We start from the raw sequence: 18,027 nt of genomic DNA, 5'->3' as shown, positions 1-18,027 counted from the left end.
GGTCAGTAGTTTGTGATTCTGCATTTAACTCAATTTTTCCACTTTTGGTAAATTTCAATATTTTGTTAACTAATAGCATAATTAGTGCAAATTAGAGTTTCAGACATTTTTCCTAGTATTTATATGTTTTGTAGTCGTCAAAGGAAAATAAGAATATTATCTATAAACACAAACTTTTGTCAAATTCTTTCTTATGTGGATTCTAATTTATCTCCTTGTTGATTCAAGGAAACCCCTCGTGCATTTGAGATTTATTTCCAGAAGCTAATAGTTTAGTTTCTGTTCCATTAAGAGAGTATTGTGTGTACTTTCTTCAGGCTTCCACGACATCATCAACTTTTAGATCTTCTATTTTAACAAAAATGTATTATATTACTTAATTTTATGGAGTACTAAAAAAAATTCTTAGGAGAGAGAGAGAGAGTATTTTATAGTATTAATAGTGATAGAAAATTAGAAATATGACTTTTATTTAATTTATTAAGCTGGGAAAAATAGGGGCAGTGAAAGATAGTGAAGGCAGGGAAGAATGAAACCTTGGGTCTGGGCCATTAGGAGCACATTGACCACAACCACTGTAACTTCGAGCACTATTCTTGTTTGTAGTACCACAACCGCACTACACACTCCCACTCCCATTGCTTTATTAATTATTACTGCTTTTCCTCACAATTTATCACTGAGTTCTGATCTATTCCTTGCTCTCTCTCATTTCTACTTTCTCTAGGTTCAACTTTCATAATTTCTCCTTTTTTCCCCTAAAAATGTTGTAGCACTTGGTATAAAATTGTTCATTTCAAAGTGCTTTATTGAGTATTGACCTTTGACAAATGTAAAATCGGAAGCAGTTCCTCAGCTCCACATGTTACCAACTCACCGTCACACCGACAAGGACAAGAGGCACAATCAGTCCATATCGGATATGAGTGATCCTTCTTCAACCCCTCGCAACTTTGAGGACTCCAAAAAGAACGCTCTCCTCTACACTCACGCTATTGCCTTCACATTGTACGAGCTCGAGACTATCACCAAGAGTTTTCACTCCAATTACATTCTTGGTGAAGGTGGTTTCGATACCATCTACAAGGGTTACATTAATGACATTATGAGAATGTCAGAGTTGGCTTCACTTCAATTTTTAATGTGTTAAAATAGAAAATCTAAAAGTTGATGCATGAAAAAAAGATGTAAAAGTTAGGTTTTGATTTTTATAAAACCTAGCTTTTAGATCTTATTTTCCCTTAATTTTTTAGTTTTTTATATTTTGAGAAGAGAGAGACATAAAAGAGTAACAAAAATATAAATTTACTCATATTTTTAATAGAGGTGGGTAACAGGAGACAAACGGAGCTAACCTCAGTTGGGTAAACTGTCAATTTTTAAATCATATGTAGACAAAGTGTTTTTTGGACAAACCACAAGTGAGTAAAGTGTAATTTTCCCATTTTTTAAATATGTATGTGTATGTGTATGATATGATAATGTATGCTTGATACTTTATATTATTTTCATAAGGGTTCAAATACCTCATCCTCCCTATTGTAACTATCAAATTATAAAAATAAAAATAAAATTTATAGAAAAAACTAGTATATAACCTGACTAGTCATGTTAGTGTTATGAGAATATACATTTAAAGAAACTTTTATTTATCCAAGTACCCATATATTATAGGATTGAGGAACCTTAGATTCAAGGTAAAGTATTTTAGTCTTTGAATAAGAGGTTTGTATCCAAATTTTTTTTACACAAAAAATCAATTGATGTTTTGGTCTATAATAATATGACACAATCATCATGGAATGAATACCATATAATCAAATCTATCATATATATATATATAACAGACGTATCATTTGACTCAAAAACTATCAACCACCTATGGGGGCATTTTTTGTATTGTTGGGCTTCAACTCCTTCTACTGCGCTATGGCCCGTTAGTCTGAGTTAAGAGAGTCGGGATTGGCCTTGTTAGGGCTGTGCCTCAGGCCAGCTTGTGCACAAGTCAGGCTTATCGAACGTAGACACGTTTGGGCATGAGTGCTATGGGCTAAATGTATGGTGTGGTAGTAGCAGAAGTAACTGATTCAAGTATTATAGCTGAAATATACTATAGTAGGATAACTATGACAATAAAATGTACTAAATAAAGCTAACACTGTTAAGAAAATTAACAGAGTTATGGTAGAATTAATACGAGTAGAAATAACACTACAATAAAATAGAATAAATAACTTGGTAAGTTCTAGCCAAGCAGTAAGAATATCATCCAATAAACATAATCAACGGAACAACTTGTCTATTGGATTATGTGCTAAGCTTTCCAGCAAAAGCGAACCCAAGAAGGGAACCTATCTCCAACACAAGTAACCTCAACAAAGGGCTTCTAACATAGAAGTTACTCGCTCTAGAGAATGGGCCTAAGTGGTTTGAGCCTCGATTTACAATCTATAGAGAATGGGTATGCCATGAGAGAAAGAAAATGTGGTCTATTGATGCATGCCTCTATTCTTGCTGTTTTACTTTCCCTTTGGTTATCCAGCCATTACCTCTGCCTAGAGTGTGTTGGTTGCACCACTTTCCACTTCCAGACAATTACTTGTCTTGTTTCTTACCTCTCTACATTTTTGTTTTACCTCAATGGATAAGGAGTAAGCTACTTCACCACCTACCTCTATGGCATGCATCAAGTGGTCCTAGTCCATACTTTCCTTTTTTAGGTGAAATGTCATCCCAACAAGACATTCCTCCTAAAGAAGCTTAGGCGGGAAGCCTTGAATAGACCCCCGTTTTCCCCCCATCGCCAAACCACACACTCTGAATAACTTGACTCGTGGGCCACCTCCCCTGTATTGGCTGGGTACAAGTGGGTGGTGTTCTAGTCCTTTGTGCATGCTCCACTCCATTTATGTTTGTTTCTTTCAAGCCTTCACATCATTTCTACTACTCTTGCATTGTCTAGTTCTGCTGTGCGTACTAGTTTGTGTTTATCCTTTATGGCATGGAGGATATGTGGGCTTTGAGCTCATGTCTTCTTCCTTTTATCCCTTCCTAGGCTTGGTACTGTCCAGGCGAAGGTCTTTGCCCTCGTAGCCTACTGGGCCTTCATCTTGTCTCTCTTCTTCATGGTCGTGGGCCTTTTGGCCCTCAATCTTACCATACTGCTTCATCGTGTCAACCACAGCCTTGTCTAGCCTTTACTTCTCATCGCTCCAATGGGCTTGCTGACTGGTGTTCTTGCTGTATGAGCCCATTGACCCATTAATTCTTTCCTTTGGACTTTCTCAGCCCATTTACCTCTTGTCATTCTTCATGGGTTTGTTGGCCATTATTCCTGTCATGTTAGCTCATTGGGTTTACCACTTTATTCCTTGCGTTTCCTCGGCCCATTTACCTCTTCTTTACCTCTTTTTACTCTCATAAGTTTATTGCTTGATTCCTTGAGCTTCCTCGGCCCACATACTACATCTTTACCTCTTTATTACTCTTATGGGCTTATTGCTTGATTCCTTGGGCTTCCTTGGTCCACTTACTACATCTTTGCCTCTTTATTACTCTTATGAGCTTATTAACCCTTATTCTTGCCACGTCAGCACATTGAGTTTACCACTTTATTTCTTGGGCTTCCCCGACCCATTTACTTCTTCTTTACCTCTCATTATTCCCATGGGCTTCTTCAGCCCATTTACTCATTCTTTACCTCTTGTTACCTTCATGAGCTTGCTGGCTATCAATCCTGCCAATTCAACCCACTGGGCTTGCTTCCTTATTTCTTTACCGTTTTGCCCCTCCTTTCTTTCCCATCTCCCATATTGTTGGGTTTCTTCTGCTGCTGGGCTTTTTGTCAAAAATGGGCATCAACATTCAGCCTCCTAAGCATATGAATTGCTCCTGCAATTCATATTTGAATACTTATGCAATTTTCTTTAGCTAGTTTTTTAAACAATGGATGCTGTCTTGTTTCCTTTTCTACCATGAATAGGCTTGTCTCTTTAAGTTTCCCAGTTTAGCATTTATTCTGAAACACAACCTTCGCTTCATTAATGTGATGCTTCTTTTGGTGGTTGACCTGTTGCCTCCTTTCATAGCATTTTTATTTGTCTTAGCCTTTTCACTTTCTTTTTCTTAAACTTTCCTTAACCTTCTCATAATCTTTCTTTTCTCTCTTATTCCCTTCACTGTCTCATTGTCCTTAAATTTCTTTACCCATTACCCTTATCATTCAATCTGTCTACCATGTTGTCGGTAAAGGATGAGAGTTTTTCCCATCATAAAGGCAAAGAGGCTGACACCGATGATTTGCCCCTTGAGGCCATGGGTAGAGAGGCTCTCCATTCTGAATCAGACCATTCCGAGGAGGAGGAAGGGGGTCGCGATCTAGGTAGCAAGTGACCTCCTCTCATTGACTCATGGTATGATACCCATATCCACTTCTCGGTGGTGTCTGGTGACTATTCACCTCCTCCGCCAGGCCGTGTGTGGCTTTCCCTTTGTCGCCGTGATTTCAAAGTTTCTTGGGCTCCCTTGGCTTCCTCCATTCCTAACCTTGACATCTGCCAAGGAACGGTATTACCAGTACCCATTCTCTTTAAATTCGAGTTGAGTACATTTTTAGGTTGGGAGGAATGGGTGGACTTGGAGTTGTCCAATGTGGGTTTTATGACAGTTCTTTAACAAGTCAGTGTATTAAAAACCATAGTTTTCTCTCAAAGTGGGAACACGAAGTTGTCCCATTGGGTTAGGGCTTTCTTGACGGTTGCCACTGCCGTTTGTTAGGCCCCCTTCATCATATTTTGGCTCTGTAAGTTCATCTTTGGTTCACACCCACACTATGTTGTGAAACCCCTTTACTTTCGGTTAGCCATAAAGATTTCTACTAGAGTGAGTCTACCATTGGCCCTTATGCATCTGGGTCATCTATACATTCAATTGGATATTTTGCAAAGTGATGAAAGGTAGGCAGGTTCTTGCCGCATTGTTACTTCTTCTACCTATAGTACCATACTGCAACATCTTCTTTGGGAGCATTATGCTAGGCATCTAGCTAAGTGTAAGCCAGTCCGCCAAGCTAAGGAGAAGTATCAGTCCTGCCCCAATGTGATTACTAATTTCTGTTGTTGCTTTGTTACTGATTTTCTGTTGGCTTATCGTTGGGTCGGGTTGAAGCCCATTAGGCACTCTGCTGTGGATTTCTTTGATAAGGAGGTTGATTTTTCGTGGATGGCTTATAGGAACCTAGGTAATGGGTTCACTTATGCTGAGGGTGATGGGCCATTTCATGGCCACTGTGAGGACCACTACCTCATTGATAGCTTTTGATAAGAGGGGGATTACTTACTTGGTAGCCACCAATGTTGGTCGGTTGCCTTACTTGGTTGATAAGAGTATCCAGTATGTACACTATTTTGCCCATAGAGTGAGGAGACAGTTTAGGCTTGATCAGGACATACTTGATGATTTCATTGCAATCTTCGAGACTACCATTTTAGTTCGCCCTTTCTTTCGCCCTAGTGCTTTTGAGTTTTGGAGCAAGCACTTTATAGCAGTCACCATTCCGAGTTCCCAGAGAGAGGGTCTTTGTACTGCCTAAATGCATGGGATATTGGTAGGCGGTGATGATTTCCTTTGTCTAGGAGTTATTGGGTGGCCATGGGTTCTCCCTTATCCCTCCCGAGGGTCTACATGCTATTATTTCCGCAACTCGCAACTATTGCTTCCCTCCAAGTCTGTGGTGGCATGTGCTAGGAAGCAGAGTAGGTCGGCCATATTTGAGTGACAAGAGAAGGAGAGGGGTGGTATCTGTATGCTGTTGAGTTCCTTCCTAGTTAGGAGAAGAATGTGAAAGTGGTGAACCTTCTTGCGCTAACAAAGAAAGGTTCGGTGTCTTGGTCCGCTAAACCTAAGTCTGCCAAGAAGGGTGATAATTCCTCTAAGACTTGCTCTGATATCGTTCCATACAAGGAAAGCCTTCCCCCTGTCGGAACATAGTCATTGAGAGCTCTCCCTCTCCTTCTGCCCATACCCATTCTAGCTAGATTTCTATTTCAGCCAAACCTCGGCCTCCCTCACTGAAGCCAACTGTGGATGCTCCTCTTTCCAACAGGTTTTGTGGCTGCAAGAGGAAGACATCTCCTCTAGCCCCTTCTGTCACTGCCGAGAGGAGAGTATGTTATCTCTAAATTTTGCTCATTTTTTTATTATAATTATTTATTGGGCTTTCCTGCGGCTAACTTTATGCACGTGTTTTCTTCTCATTTTGCAGTCTAAGTACAAGGAGGACACTTTTGCCACTCGCCCCATATTGCTTGATAAGCTCGAGGCTGAGGTACATTCCCTTCCCTTCTTTGCATTTTCTTATTTGTGCATGCGTCCTTCTTCTTCTTCTTCTTCTTCTTCTTCTTCTTCTTCTTCTTCTTCTTCTTCTTCTTCTTTTATTATTATTATTATTATTATTATTATTATTATTATTATTATTATTATTATTATTATTATTATGCTTATTATTATGCTTATTATTATGCTTATTATTATTATTATGCTTATTATTATGCTTCTTATTATGCTTCTTCACCATTTTTCTTGATATCCTTTCCTTAGATCGATCCAAAGCCCATTCCTGTTTACCACCCCACATGCAAAGAGGCTTCTATCGCCACTGGTATGCCTATGGAGGGCTTCTTTGATGGAGTAGATGTCGTTGCCGAGGCCATGGCTTCTGCCACTACTGCTACTGCCCAGGGAATTCCTGTCGAGACTCCAGTTCCTTTATCTGAGCCTGTTTTTGCCAAGGAGAATGCCTATGATAAGGGGTTGTCGTTGAGGAGTTCGACCATGTTTCTGCCGAGATCCCTACTTCCTAAAAGGAAGACATTCCTGTGGGGACATCCCAGACTGAGAGCACTTCTCCTTCTACTCATTCAGCTGTTATATCTGCCAGCGACCCCTTCATTGCCCTTTCACAGGCCGTAAAGGATGGATCTTCACTAGTTTTTCACCCCGTCCTCTATTCCTAGTTTTTCCACCTGAGGGCCTGATGCAAATTTGTCTTCTGACGAAGGGTTTGAGGAGGTCCTTGAGGATTCTGATGGTGAGCCAGTTGTGAGGACATAAGTCTCTAACTCTGATGAAGCCAATGACGATGAGCAAGAGGGTTGGTATGTATCCTCTATCTCTGCTATGTCTTGTTTTTCTTATCTTCCTATAATTTCTCAATACATCCCTTTATTTACCTTGCATGTCGCTCTTGCCACGTAGTCACGGGGATGCCTGAGGTTTAAGGCTGTAGCAAGTCCTACAGTGCCCATGGCCCCCAATTCTGTAGTACCCACAACCCCTATTCTTGGTGGCCCTAGTAACTTCCTTACCCTCGTACTATTTTCAATTAAAACTTTTGTCATTGTGCCTATCTCTTTTCTTCGTTTCCTTGCTAGGGGCTTATATTATGCCTTGAATTTTCTTTCAAGTCCATCACTTGCTGAGGCAGCTCCGACTTCTTAGTTTGAGATTGGTAGCAGTTCTGCCACTGTCCCCAATCCTGTTAGCAAGGCTTCTGCCTTCATTGGCCGTTTTGAGCAAGTTAAGACTAATGACCTTAACTCGGCAGAACTCTGGAGTGATTGATCTCCTTACGTGGAATTTTATGGCTATCGGGAACTTGAGGAGTGCGTTATGTGCTTTGAGGTAATTTACAGTAGCTGTGGGGACTTCATACAGTGGTTCCCTCTTGGCCATTCTGCGAAGGAGCACTTCCTCAAGTTGCTAGGGTGTGTGATGAACAACATTGAGTATAACTTCATTGACACAGTTTTTATTGAGAGGATCTTGCAGTGGAAGGTTGCGGTTCAAGAGTTGATTCGCATTGGGTTTGCTGTGGAATTTTTGCTAGGGCATTTATGAGAGATTATTTGAGCCCTCTTTATGAGGAAGATCCAACCCGCTGTTGACGCCATTGACACTCGCATCAAGAATTTGAAGAAGGAGGTGGCAAACTTAAAGGCTCATCATGAGCATCTCCTTTTTGGTGTTATCGACCCTAGCCGCTTTGAGGACTAGACTCTTATTTCAAGCCTTTGATCACCAAATGTTATAGCTTTGCTGTTGTTTTTCATTTGTGTTTATTTCTTTCCCCCCTTCCCTTCATAGTACACTTTATTTCTTCAGTACTCATGACTTAATTGATAAGTCCAGTATGACTTATACATTTTGGTTTGTAATCTATTATGCTACATCTGCAACAATTATTATTATGCTTTATGATACAATATGTTTCCGCTAATACCTCATGTATGATCTTCATTACTTTTTGCTTTTTTCCTTTACACATGATTACAGGTAAAACAAACTACAATACTTTCTTGTGACACCATATCCCTTGCAAGGGTGGTCACTTGAAGGAAAAAAAAAACAACGAAAAAGGAACGATTACATAATATTTCCCTACGCATAGTAACGCTTTAACCACTTGCCATTAATGAGGTACATCAAATATTTTCCATCCATCTAGGTTAGGCAATAATACCCACTTGCATGTGCTTTCCTTATCATGAAGGATCCTTCCCATTTTGGTGAGAATTTAGATAGTCTTGCCATACCTCGCCTAACATGGTTTGCTTTTCTCAACACGAGTTGTCCTTCTGTAAACACTATTTCTTTAATTTTCCTGTCATAAGCTTTGGTCATCCTTTTCCTGTATCTACAGCTACGCTGTTGGGCTTCTTCCCTCTTTTCATCCAATCCTTCCAGGTCTTTGCACCTTTCTGCTGTAAAGAGTTTCTTTTCCCTTTCTTTCTTTCACATCTGTATAACCCTCATGAATGGTATCATTACCTTTGCTGGGCTGACTACTTCTGTCCTATATACTAAGGAGAAGGAGGAGAATCCTGTGGTAGATTTGGGTGAGATTTGATAAGCCCAAAGCGCGTCTGGCAAATGTGTATAACCCTCATGGATGGTATCATTACCTTTGCTGGGCTCACTACTTCTGTCCCATATACTAAGGAGAATGAGGAGAATCCTGTGGTAGATTTGGGTGAGATTTGATAAGCCCAAAGCGCGTCTGGCAAATGTGTCACCCAGCCTCCGCTATACTTTTGACTCATTTTGCTAATGATCTTAATGAGGGTCTTGTTTGTCGCTTTCGCCTGCCCATTTCCTTGTGGGTAATAAGGCGATAACTGGTGATGCTTCACTTGGTAGAATTCTAGCATCTTCCTCACTTCCTTGTTTACAAAATGCGTACCATTGTCATTTATGATTCTATGAGGTACCTTAAACTAAACAATTACATTTTCTTTAATGAAGTTTGCCACGGCTCCGCTGGTGGCTTTGTGAAGTGGTATGGCCTCCGCCTACTTGGCAAAGTATTTCGTGGCCACAAGGATCCATATGTACCCATTGGAAGGTGTATTGATTGGCACCACCAAATCAAGCCCCCAAGTTTGGAAAGGCCATGGGGTGACTGTTAGGACATATGTGGAACCTGTTAGAACATATGTCCTGTAGAATTGGCTAATCCTTTGACAAAACACACTTTACTTGTATTTGGGTAGACCTATGATGTGTTTAATACTTCAAGGAACAATAGTTCAAGTCTAGTATTGATGCAAATCAAGGAGCTGGTCATGTTGATCATACACGTGGAAATGGAGTTGAATTTGCACATGACCCTTTGTCACTTCCTAGTGGCCCAATTACAAGACTTAGAGCCAAACGTTTCAAGGAAGCACTAAATGGGCTAGTCCAAGAGAATTAGGCTGATTCTGAAAAGACCAAGATGGGCTCAGATAATAATCAAGGCTTAGTCCATGTCATCAAAGCAATTGAAGAGGCTAATTAGCATGTAAATTCGCACCTAGCATGGTCTGACCATTAAAGGGTGTTAAAATACATTAAATCTAGTCATTTAGCTATGTTTAACTGCCTTTAAAAGTCCAAGAATCCAAAAAATGTGGGAACTTGTTTAGATTAATTTTTTGTTCTGTTTTTAAAGCTGTAATTATGACTTTACCTATTCTTGGAGGGTTGTTCCAGGTATATAGATAGGTAGTACGAATTTTAAAAATCAACTTTTGGTTTGCAGAAAAATTATTCTCCTTGTGAGGTCTTGTGTTCCTCTTGGTTCTTAAAAGAACTCTTGAACTTATCAAGTTAATCTTGTGGCGTTCAAACAACCAAACTTATCACCTTGATTCTTGAGAGTTTCTTAAGAATTCTTGGTGTGGCATTTTCGATCCATTGTAGTCTTGGTTTTTCATCTGAATTGGGTGCTGGGTCAAGGCTCAACAAATCTTGTCTACATGATCTTGGGGTTCCAAACCATCATTGTTATTGGGTTTCATCACAATTGTTGGTGGATTTCATATCAATTTGGTATCAGAGCTTTGGTTCTAAGATAAGTTTGACTATCTTTTATTTTCATTCTATTTCTTGTTCCTTACTAAAAAAAAAAAAAAAAAAACGAAAAAAAAGAAAGAAAATTTCTCAATCTTGTTCCTTACCTTATTCAAGTTCTTGACCTTTTTGATGAGTTTTGGTTGTTTCCCATTCTAAATTACTGCTTGATTATTTTGAATTAGTTTCTTGAAGTTCGATTAAGAACTAAAGAAGACACAAAAGAGTGGAAAAAGGCAAGAGTGTGTGAGACCATAAGAGGGTAAAAGCCTTTTGAGTGAAAACACGAGTGCAAGTGTATCAATTTTTGAGTGAAACACGTGAGGGAGGGCCTGTGAGGATTCTAACTTTGTTTTGCAGATTTTAAACATGGCCAACAATCAAGAAGAAGACACAACTGAAGAACTTCGACAACCAATAGATCAGAACCTCCAAATGCAAGCACTGTTAGGGGAGATGAGGCGTATGTTGAGGCCTGAAATTGAACCTATTCATGAGAGATTGGATAGGGTAGAAGCAGAAACTCCTAGAGGCCAGCAACATGACATCCACAACAGGCAACAAGGTGGGCGTGTTCCATGGCGGAATGTTGAGGAAGAGGCAGAGTCGGAGGAGGTTGATGAGCCATATGTGAATCGAGGCAGGTTTAAGCGTGGGTATGGGAATAGAGAAGCTAGAATGGGTAGGCCTAGGAGGGATAATGATTTAGGAAACATAAAGATTAAAATCCCATCTTTTCAAGGCAAAAATGATCCTGAAGTTTATTTGGAGTGGGAAACTAAAATGGAGATGGTGTTTGATTGTCACAACTATTCGGAGATAAAGAAGGTTAAGTTGGCCGCAATTGAATTTACCGATTATGCCATTGTGTGGTGGGATCAATTATTGATTAATAGGAGGAGGAATAGAGAGCCACCCGTGGACACTTGGGAGGAGATGAAAATGCTTATGAGGAAGCATTTTGTACCCAATCACTATTATAGGGGATTGTATCAAAAGTTGCAAAGGTTAACTCAAGGTTCCAAGAGTGTGGATGAGTATTACAAGGAGATGGAGGTAGCTATGATCCGGGCTAATGTAGAAGAGGACCGGGAAGCCACAATGGCTAGGTTCTTGCACGGTTTAAATCGTGAGATTACGGATATAGTTGAGGTGCCGCACTATGTTAAATTGACGGATATGGTGCATCAAGCCATAAAGGTGGAGGAGCAATTCAAACGGAAGGGATTGGCTAGAAGGGGACAACCTATGACTACCACCAGTCAGTGGAAGACAGCTCCAAAAAGGGACGAGCAGCTACAAAATAAGCCAAAATTTGAACCATCTAAGAGTGCTAACTCAAAGACCACCACTACTTTAGGTAACACCGAGGCTTCGAGTTCTAAAACCCGTGATATTAAGTGTTTTAAATGTCAGGGGCGAGGACACATAGCCAGCCAGTGTGTAAACAAAAGGGTGATGGTGATAAATGCTCAAGGCGAGCTTGAGTCGGAGAATCAAAAAGAAGTAGATAATGTTGACATGCCATCTTTGGAGGATGTCGATGATGATCAAAATGCTGTGGTTGGAGATTTATTAGTAACAAGGCGAGTCCTCAATGTGCAGGTTAAGGAGGATGAAAGTAACCAAAGGGAGAACTTGTTTCATACTCGGTGCTTTGTAAATAACAAAGTTTGCAGTGTCATTATCGATGGAGGGAGTTACACAAATGTAGCCAGCACTTATTTGGTGGAAAAATTGGCCTTAACTACCTTGAAACATCCTCAACCTTACCGGCTTCAGTGGCTAAATGAATGTGGCAACATCAAGGTGACAAGACAAGTGTTGGTGGCATTATCAATTGGCAAATATGAGGATGAGGTGCTATGTGATGTGGTTCCCATGCATGCATGCCATTTATTGTTGGGAAGACCATGGCAGTTTGATCGGAGGGTTATGCATGATAGATTCATAAATAAGTATTCTATTCACTCTTAAAGGGCAACCTATTACTCTTGTGCCATTAACTCCAAAACAAATTATGCGAACCTCAATCGACACGCTTTGAGACCCAACAAAAATATTGGAATATGATGCGAACCTTAATCGACACGCTTTGAGACCCAACAAAAATATTGGAATATTTACCCAGGAAAACTAAAATTCAGATTTATGATAGAAACCCTGACCCAACATTTATAATCGAAACGTGAACCAAAGGTATAAGTTGACCTTTGACCCAATGATTATAAAGAATCACGAACCGAAGGTATAAAGTTTGAACGCCACAAGGAAGAATCCCTGATAAGTTCACAGTTCTTGAAGAACCAAAAGAAGAGCAAAGCCTCACCTTTTCTGATTTTTATTCAATAATATTATGAAAGACGTTTACAAACTTCAGAGCCTATTTAAGGGCTCCATAAAACTTGACAGACAAGAAAATATATTCTAAAATAACTCCTAATTGATACCTTACCATATCAAGAATCAAATTTGACCTAAAAAGCATTAAATGCACCTAAAAACAAGGAAAATACCTAAAAAACGTACTAAATAATAAAAACCCTAAATTCAGGTAGATTTGGTCTGAAATAACAGCTCTAGAATAGGAAAAAATCTCCATTAACTGATATAGAGCAGGAAATCAATCAGACATTAATCCATGCCATAAGTCACTCCAAATTAAGCCAGATTAGCCCTAAATAGCTTGAATTAAATTTATTACGCTTTCATCTTTCTTTGGGCCAAGCTTGGAATGTCCTGCGTTAGAATCAGCCAAAATCTCTTGAATCAGCCCATTCAGTGCTACTTTGATCTTCTAGGATCTTGCTCTTGTAATAGGCCCAACTGGAACATGCAATGGATCCTTGAATGCTTGTTGATTCTCATCAACAGGTTAAGGGGGACCAATTAAAGTTACAAAGATCAAATGAAAAAAAAAGGAAAAAGAAAGGAAGGCCGAAATTGAAAAAAAAGAGTTTAAAAAAAAAAGGAGAGAAAAACATTGATCAAAGTGAAAAAGAAAGAGAGATGATTTCGTCCATAATGAGAGCAAGAGAGGAAAAATTCAATTACATTGCAAAATAAAGTGAGATCAAGAGGGCATTATTTTCACACCAGCCCCTTATTGTACTCATGTACAAGGAGGCTCTTTTATGTACTAATGATCTCGTCGGTACTTTGCCGAGCGATATTGTTTCTCTTTTGCAGGAGTTTGAAGATGTCCTTCCCGAAGAGGTACCTCATGGTTTACATCTAATTCGAGGGATTGAACATCAAATTGATTTCATATCTGGTGCATCAATTCCAAACCAACCTACTTATAAGAGTAATCCCGAGGAGACCAAGGAACTTCAGAGGCAAGTAGGTGAATTATTGAAGAAGGGATACGTGCGTGAAAGCATGAGTCCTTGTGCGGTCCAAGTGTTATTAGTTCCTAAGAAGGATGGAACATGGAAGATGTGTTTTGACTGCCGAGCCATCAACAACATAACGGTAAAATATCGTCATCCCATTCCTAGATTAGATGATATGCTGGATGAATTACATGGTTCTTGTGTCTTTACAAAAATTGATCTTAAGAATGGTTATCATCAGATTAGGATGAAGGAAGGTGATGAATGGAAAACTGCTTTTAAGACTAAATATGGTTTGTATGAGTGGTTAGTGATGCCTTTCGGCTTAACTAATGCTCCAAGCACTTTTATGCGTTTGATGAACCATGTTTTTTGTGCATTTATTGGTAGATTTATAGTTGTGTATTTTGATGATATCCTAATTTATAGCAAAAATTTGGAAGAACATGTAATGCATTTGAAATCTGTTTTGGAAATTCTAAGGAAAGAAAGATTGTTTGCTAACTTCAAAAAGTGCACATTTTGTACGGATAAGCTTGTGTTTCTTGGTTTTGTTGTTAGTAAAAGAGGAATTGAGATGGACGAGGAAGAGGTGAAGGCAATCCAAGAGTGGCCAACGCCTACAACAATCAGCCAAGTGAGGAGTTTCCACGGCTTAGCTAGTTTCTATAGATGGTTTGTGCGTGATTTTAGTAGCTTAGCCGCCCCTCTTACTGAAGTCATCAAGAAAAATGTGCCGTTTAAGTGGGGGAAAGAACAAGAAAAGGCATTTAATCAGAACAAAGAAAAATTAACTTATGCATCTTTGTTTGTTTTACCTAACTTTGCTAAAGCTTTTGAAATTGAGTGTGATGCTTCAGGAATAGGTATTAGAGCTGTTTTGATGCAAAAAGGCCGTCCAGTTGCTTATTTCAGTGAAAAGTTGGGTGGGGCAGCCCTAAATTACCCCACTTATGATAAGAAGATGTATGCCTTGGTAAGGGCTTTGGAAAATTGGCAACACTACCTATGGCCAAAGGAATTTGTGATTCACACAGATCATGAATCTTTGAAGCATTTGAAAGGACAGCAAAGGTTGAACAAACGCCATGCCAAGTGGGTGGAATTCATTGAAACATTTCCTTATGTGATCAGATACAAGCAAGGTAAGGAAAATGTGGTGGCTGATGCATTGTCTTGAAGGTATGCTTTACTTTCCATTTTAGATACAAAAATGCTTGGCTTTGAATACATTAAGGATTTGTATGCATAAGATTCTAATTTTGGTGATGTGTTCAATGCATGTGAAAAAGTGGCATTTGGTAAGTTTTATAGGCATGATGGATTTTTGTTTCGGGAGAATAAACTGTGTGTGCCTAAGTGTTCTTTGCGTGAATTGCTTGTGAGAGAAGCTTATGGTGGTGGTTTGATGGGTTATTTTGGTGTAGCTAAGACTTTAGGAATTTTGCATGATCATTTTTTTTGGCCTCATATGAAACGTGATGTGGAAAGAATCTGTGAGAAATGTATCACGTGTAAACAGGCTAAGTCTAAGTTGAATCCCCATGGTTTGTACACCCCTTTGCCAATACCTAGTGAACCTTGGACTGATATTTCTATGGATTTTGTTTTAGGTTTACCTAGAACTAAGAGGGGGAGAGATTCAGTTTTTGTGGTGGTAGATAGATTTTCCAAGATGGAACACTTCATTGCATGTCACAAAACTGATGATGCATCACATATAGCTGATTTATTCTTCAAAGAAATTGTTAGGTTACATGGTATGCCTAGGACCATCGTTTCTGATAGGGATGCAAAGTTTTTAAGTTACTTTTGGAAGACTTTGTGGGGAAAGTTGGGAACCAAGTTGTTGTTTTCTACTACTTGTCATCCACAAACGGATGGTCAAACTGAAGTAGTAAATAGAACTTTGTCTTCTTTGTTGCGTGCTATCATTAAAAAGAACGTGAAAACATGGGAAGATTGTTCGCCACATGTTGAATTTGCTTACAATTGAAGTATACATTCTGCATCTAAGTTTTCACCATTTGAAATTGTTTATGGTTTTAACCCATTGTCACCTTTGGATTTAACTTCTTTACCTTTAAGTGAACGTGTGAACTTAGATGGCAAAAAGAAAGCAGAATTTGTAAAGATGATTCATGAAAAGGCACGGTTGAACATCGATAGGAGGACTCAACAATATGTCCATCAAGCCAACAAGGAACGCAAGAAGGTAGTGTTTGAACCAGGAGATTGGGTTTGGTTGCACTTCAGGAAGGATCGTTTTCTAGAAAAACGGCGTTCAAAACTCCTACCATGGGGTGATGGACCATTTCAAGTAGTGGAGCGCATCAATGATAATGCCTATAAGCTTGACTTACTAGGTGAGAAGGTGTTAGTGCAAGCTTTAATGTTGCTGATTTGTCTCTTTTTGATGTAGGTGATGATTTGAGGACAAATCCTTCTCAAGAGGGGGAGAATGATGCAAATCAAGGAGCTGGTCATGCTGATCATACACGTGGAAATGGAGTTGAATTTGCACATGACCCTTTGTCACTTCCTAGTGGCCCAATTACAAGACTTAGAGCCAAATGTTTCAAGGAAGCACTAAATGGGCTAGTCCAAGAGAATTTGGCTGATTCTGAAAAGACCAAGATGGGCTCAGATAATAATCAAGGCTTAGTCCATGTCATCAAAGCAATTGAAGAGGCTAATTCGCATGTAAATTCGCACCCAACATGGTCTGACCATTAAAGGGTGTTAAAATATATTAAATCTAGTCATTTAGCTATGTTTGACTGCCTTTAAAAGTCCAAGAATCCAAAAAACGTGGGAACTTGTTTAGGTTAATTTTTTGTGCTGTTTTTAAAGCTGTAATTATGACTTTGCCTATCCTAGTGGCCCAATTACAAGACTTAGAGCCAAACGTTTCAAGGAAGCACTAAATAGGCTAGTCCAAGAGAATTCGGCTGATTCTGAAAAGACCAAGATGGGCTTAGATAATAATCAAGGCTTAGTCCATGTCATCAAAGCAATTGAAGAGGCTAATTAGCATGTAAATTCACACCCAGCATGGTCTGACCATTAAAGGGTGTTAAAATACATTAAATCTAGTCATTTAGTTATGTTTGACTGCCTTTAAAAGTCCAAGGATCCAAAAAATGTGGGAACTTGTTTAGGTTAATTTTTTGTGCTGTTTTAAAGCTGTAATTATGACTTTGCCTATTCTTAGAGGGTTGTTCTAGGTATATAGATGGGTAGTACGAATTTTAAAAATCAACTTTTGGTTTTCTAAAAAATTATTCTCCTTGTGAGGTCTTGTGTTCCTCTTGGTTCTTAAAAGAACTCTTGAACTTATCAAGTTAATCTTGTGGCATTCAAACAACCAAACTTATCACCCTGATTCTTGAGAGTTTCTTAGGAATTCTTGGTGTGGCATTTTCAATCCATCGTAGTCTTGGTTTTTCATCTGAATTGGGTGCTGGTTCAAGGCTTAACAAATCTTGTCTACATGATCTTGGGGTTCCAAACCATCATTGTTATCGGGTTTCATCACAATTGTTGGTGGAGTTCATATCAAGTATTAAAGCCATGCAAATTTTTCCAAGAAACAAGTGAAGAAGTATTGTTCATTAAAGCTTGACAGATAAATCTATCGAGGTTTAATATTTAATTCTCAATAGCTCTCGACAAAACCTATATCTATCGAGAATTATGAAATTCAGATTTCTAGATTTGTTTTTCACACATATCTTGTGTAGGGTTTCTTTTCTCACAACCCTAGACATATATAAGTATTATTTTAAGGGTCGTCTAAGGTAATGCAACTTGATGCAAAGTGATTATTCGCTCATATTGTGACTAGAGACAACATCTTCATCGTCTGAATGAACTGAAAAACTTTGTAGCCAACATCTTTCTCAAGTTGGTGTGTTAGTCACATACTGAGATCCATGCATCAATTCGTTAGTCACATACTTGGAGCCGTGCATTGAAAGGAAAGATTGTCACTACATTACAAGTCCAATTGTGTATTGGTGTAAGGGTTCAACTATAGGTTGGTATTAGGTACTGGGATTCCTTTTACTTGTAACTACTTGCTTTGATAATAATGGATTCTCGGGAGTGGTGACCTTAAATTCACCCGGTGGGGTTTTGCCTCGGTGGTTTTCCCCATTCGTAAACAAATCACCTGTATCAAATTTATTTTCCACTGCATTTAACATAGTTGGTGATTTGTTTGTGCTACCATGCTTATTGCATGTAATTGAACCTAATTAATTTACTTGGCTAATTAATTGATTAATTTACCAAAGGGGTC

The 18,027-nt window shown here is 39.0% G+C and overlaps 1 protein-coding gene across 1 annotated transcript; it reads left to right on the top strand.

Moving 5' to 3' along the window:
* Positions 1 to 10,758: 10,758 nt before the first annotated feature.
* LOC142605822 (uncharacterized) lies at positions 10,759 to 16,758 on the top strand. The gene is made up of 7 exons (XM_075777256.1): positions 10,759 to 12,249; positions 13,513 to 14,361; positions 14,452 to 14,869; positions 15,113 to 15,139; positions 15,728 to 16,090; positions 16,147 to 16,447; positions 16,578 to 16,758. Exons 1-7 carry the CDS (start codon positions 10,759 to 10,761, stop codon positions 16,756 to 16,758), a joined length of 3,630 nt encoding a protein of 1,209 aa, XP_075633371.1.
* Positions 16,759 to 18,027: the final 1,269 nt, after the last annotated feature.

The sequence above is a fragment of the Castanea sativa genome, chromosome 8 (genome assembly GCF_040712315.1).
Source record: "Castanea sativa cultivar Marrone di Chiusa Pesio chromosome 8, ASM4071231v1".
NCBI lineage: Eukaryota > Viridiplantae > Streptophyta > Magnoliopsida > Fagales > Fagaceae > Castanea > Castanea sativa.
Note: the sequence above shows the minus strand (reverse complement) of the source record. Positions and strands in the feature narration are given on the sequence as shown.

Excerpts from the sequence above, each read along its gene's own strand:
- LOC142605822 (XM_075777256.1), top strand. The coding sequence starts at position 10,759 with ATGGCCAACAATCAAGAAGAAGACACAACTGAAGAACTTCGACAACCA. Across the intron at positions 16,091-16,146 it reads CTATAAGCTTGACTTACTAG|GTGATGATTTGAGGACAAAT; the intron begins GTGAGAAGGTGT and ends TTTTTGATGTAG. Across the intron at positions 16,448-16,577 it reads GTAAATTCGCACCCAACATG|CTGTAATTATGACTTTGCCT; the intron begins GTCTGACCATTA and ends CTGTTTTTAAAG.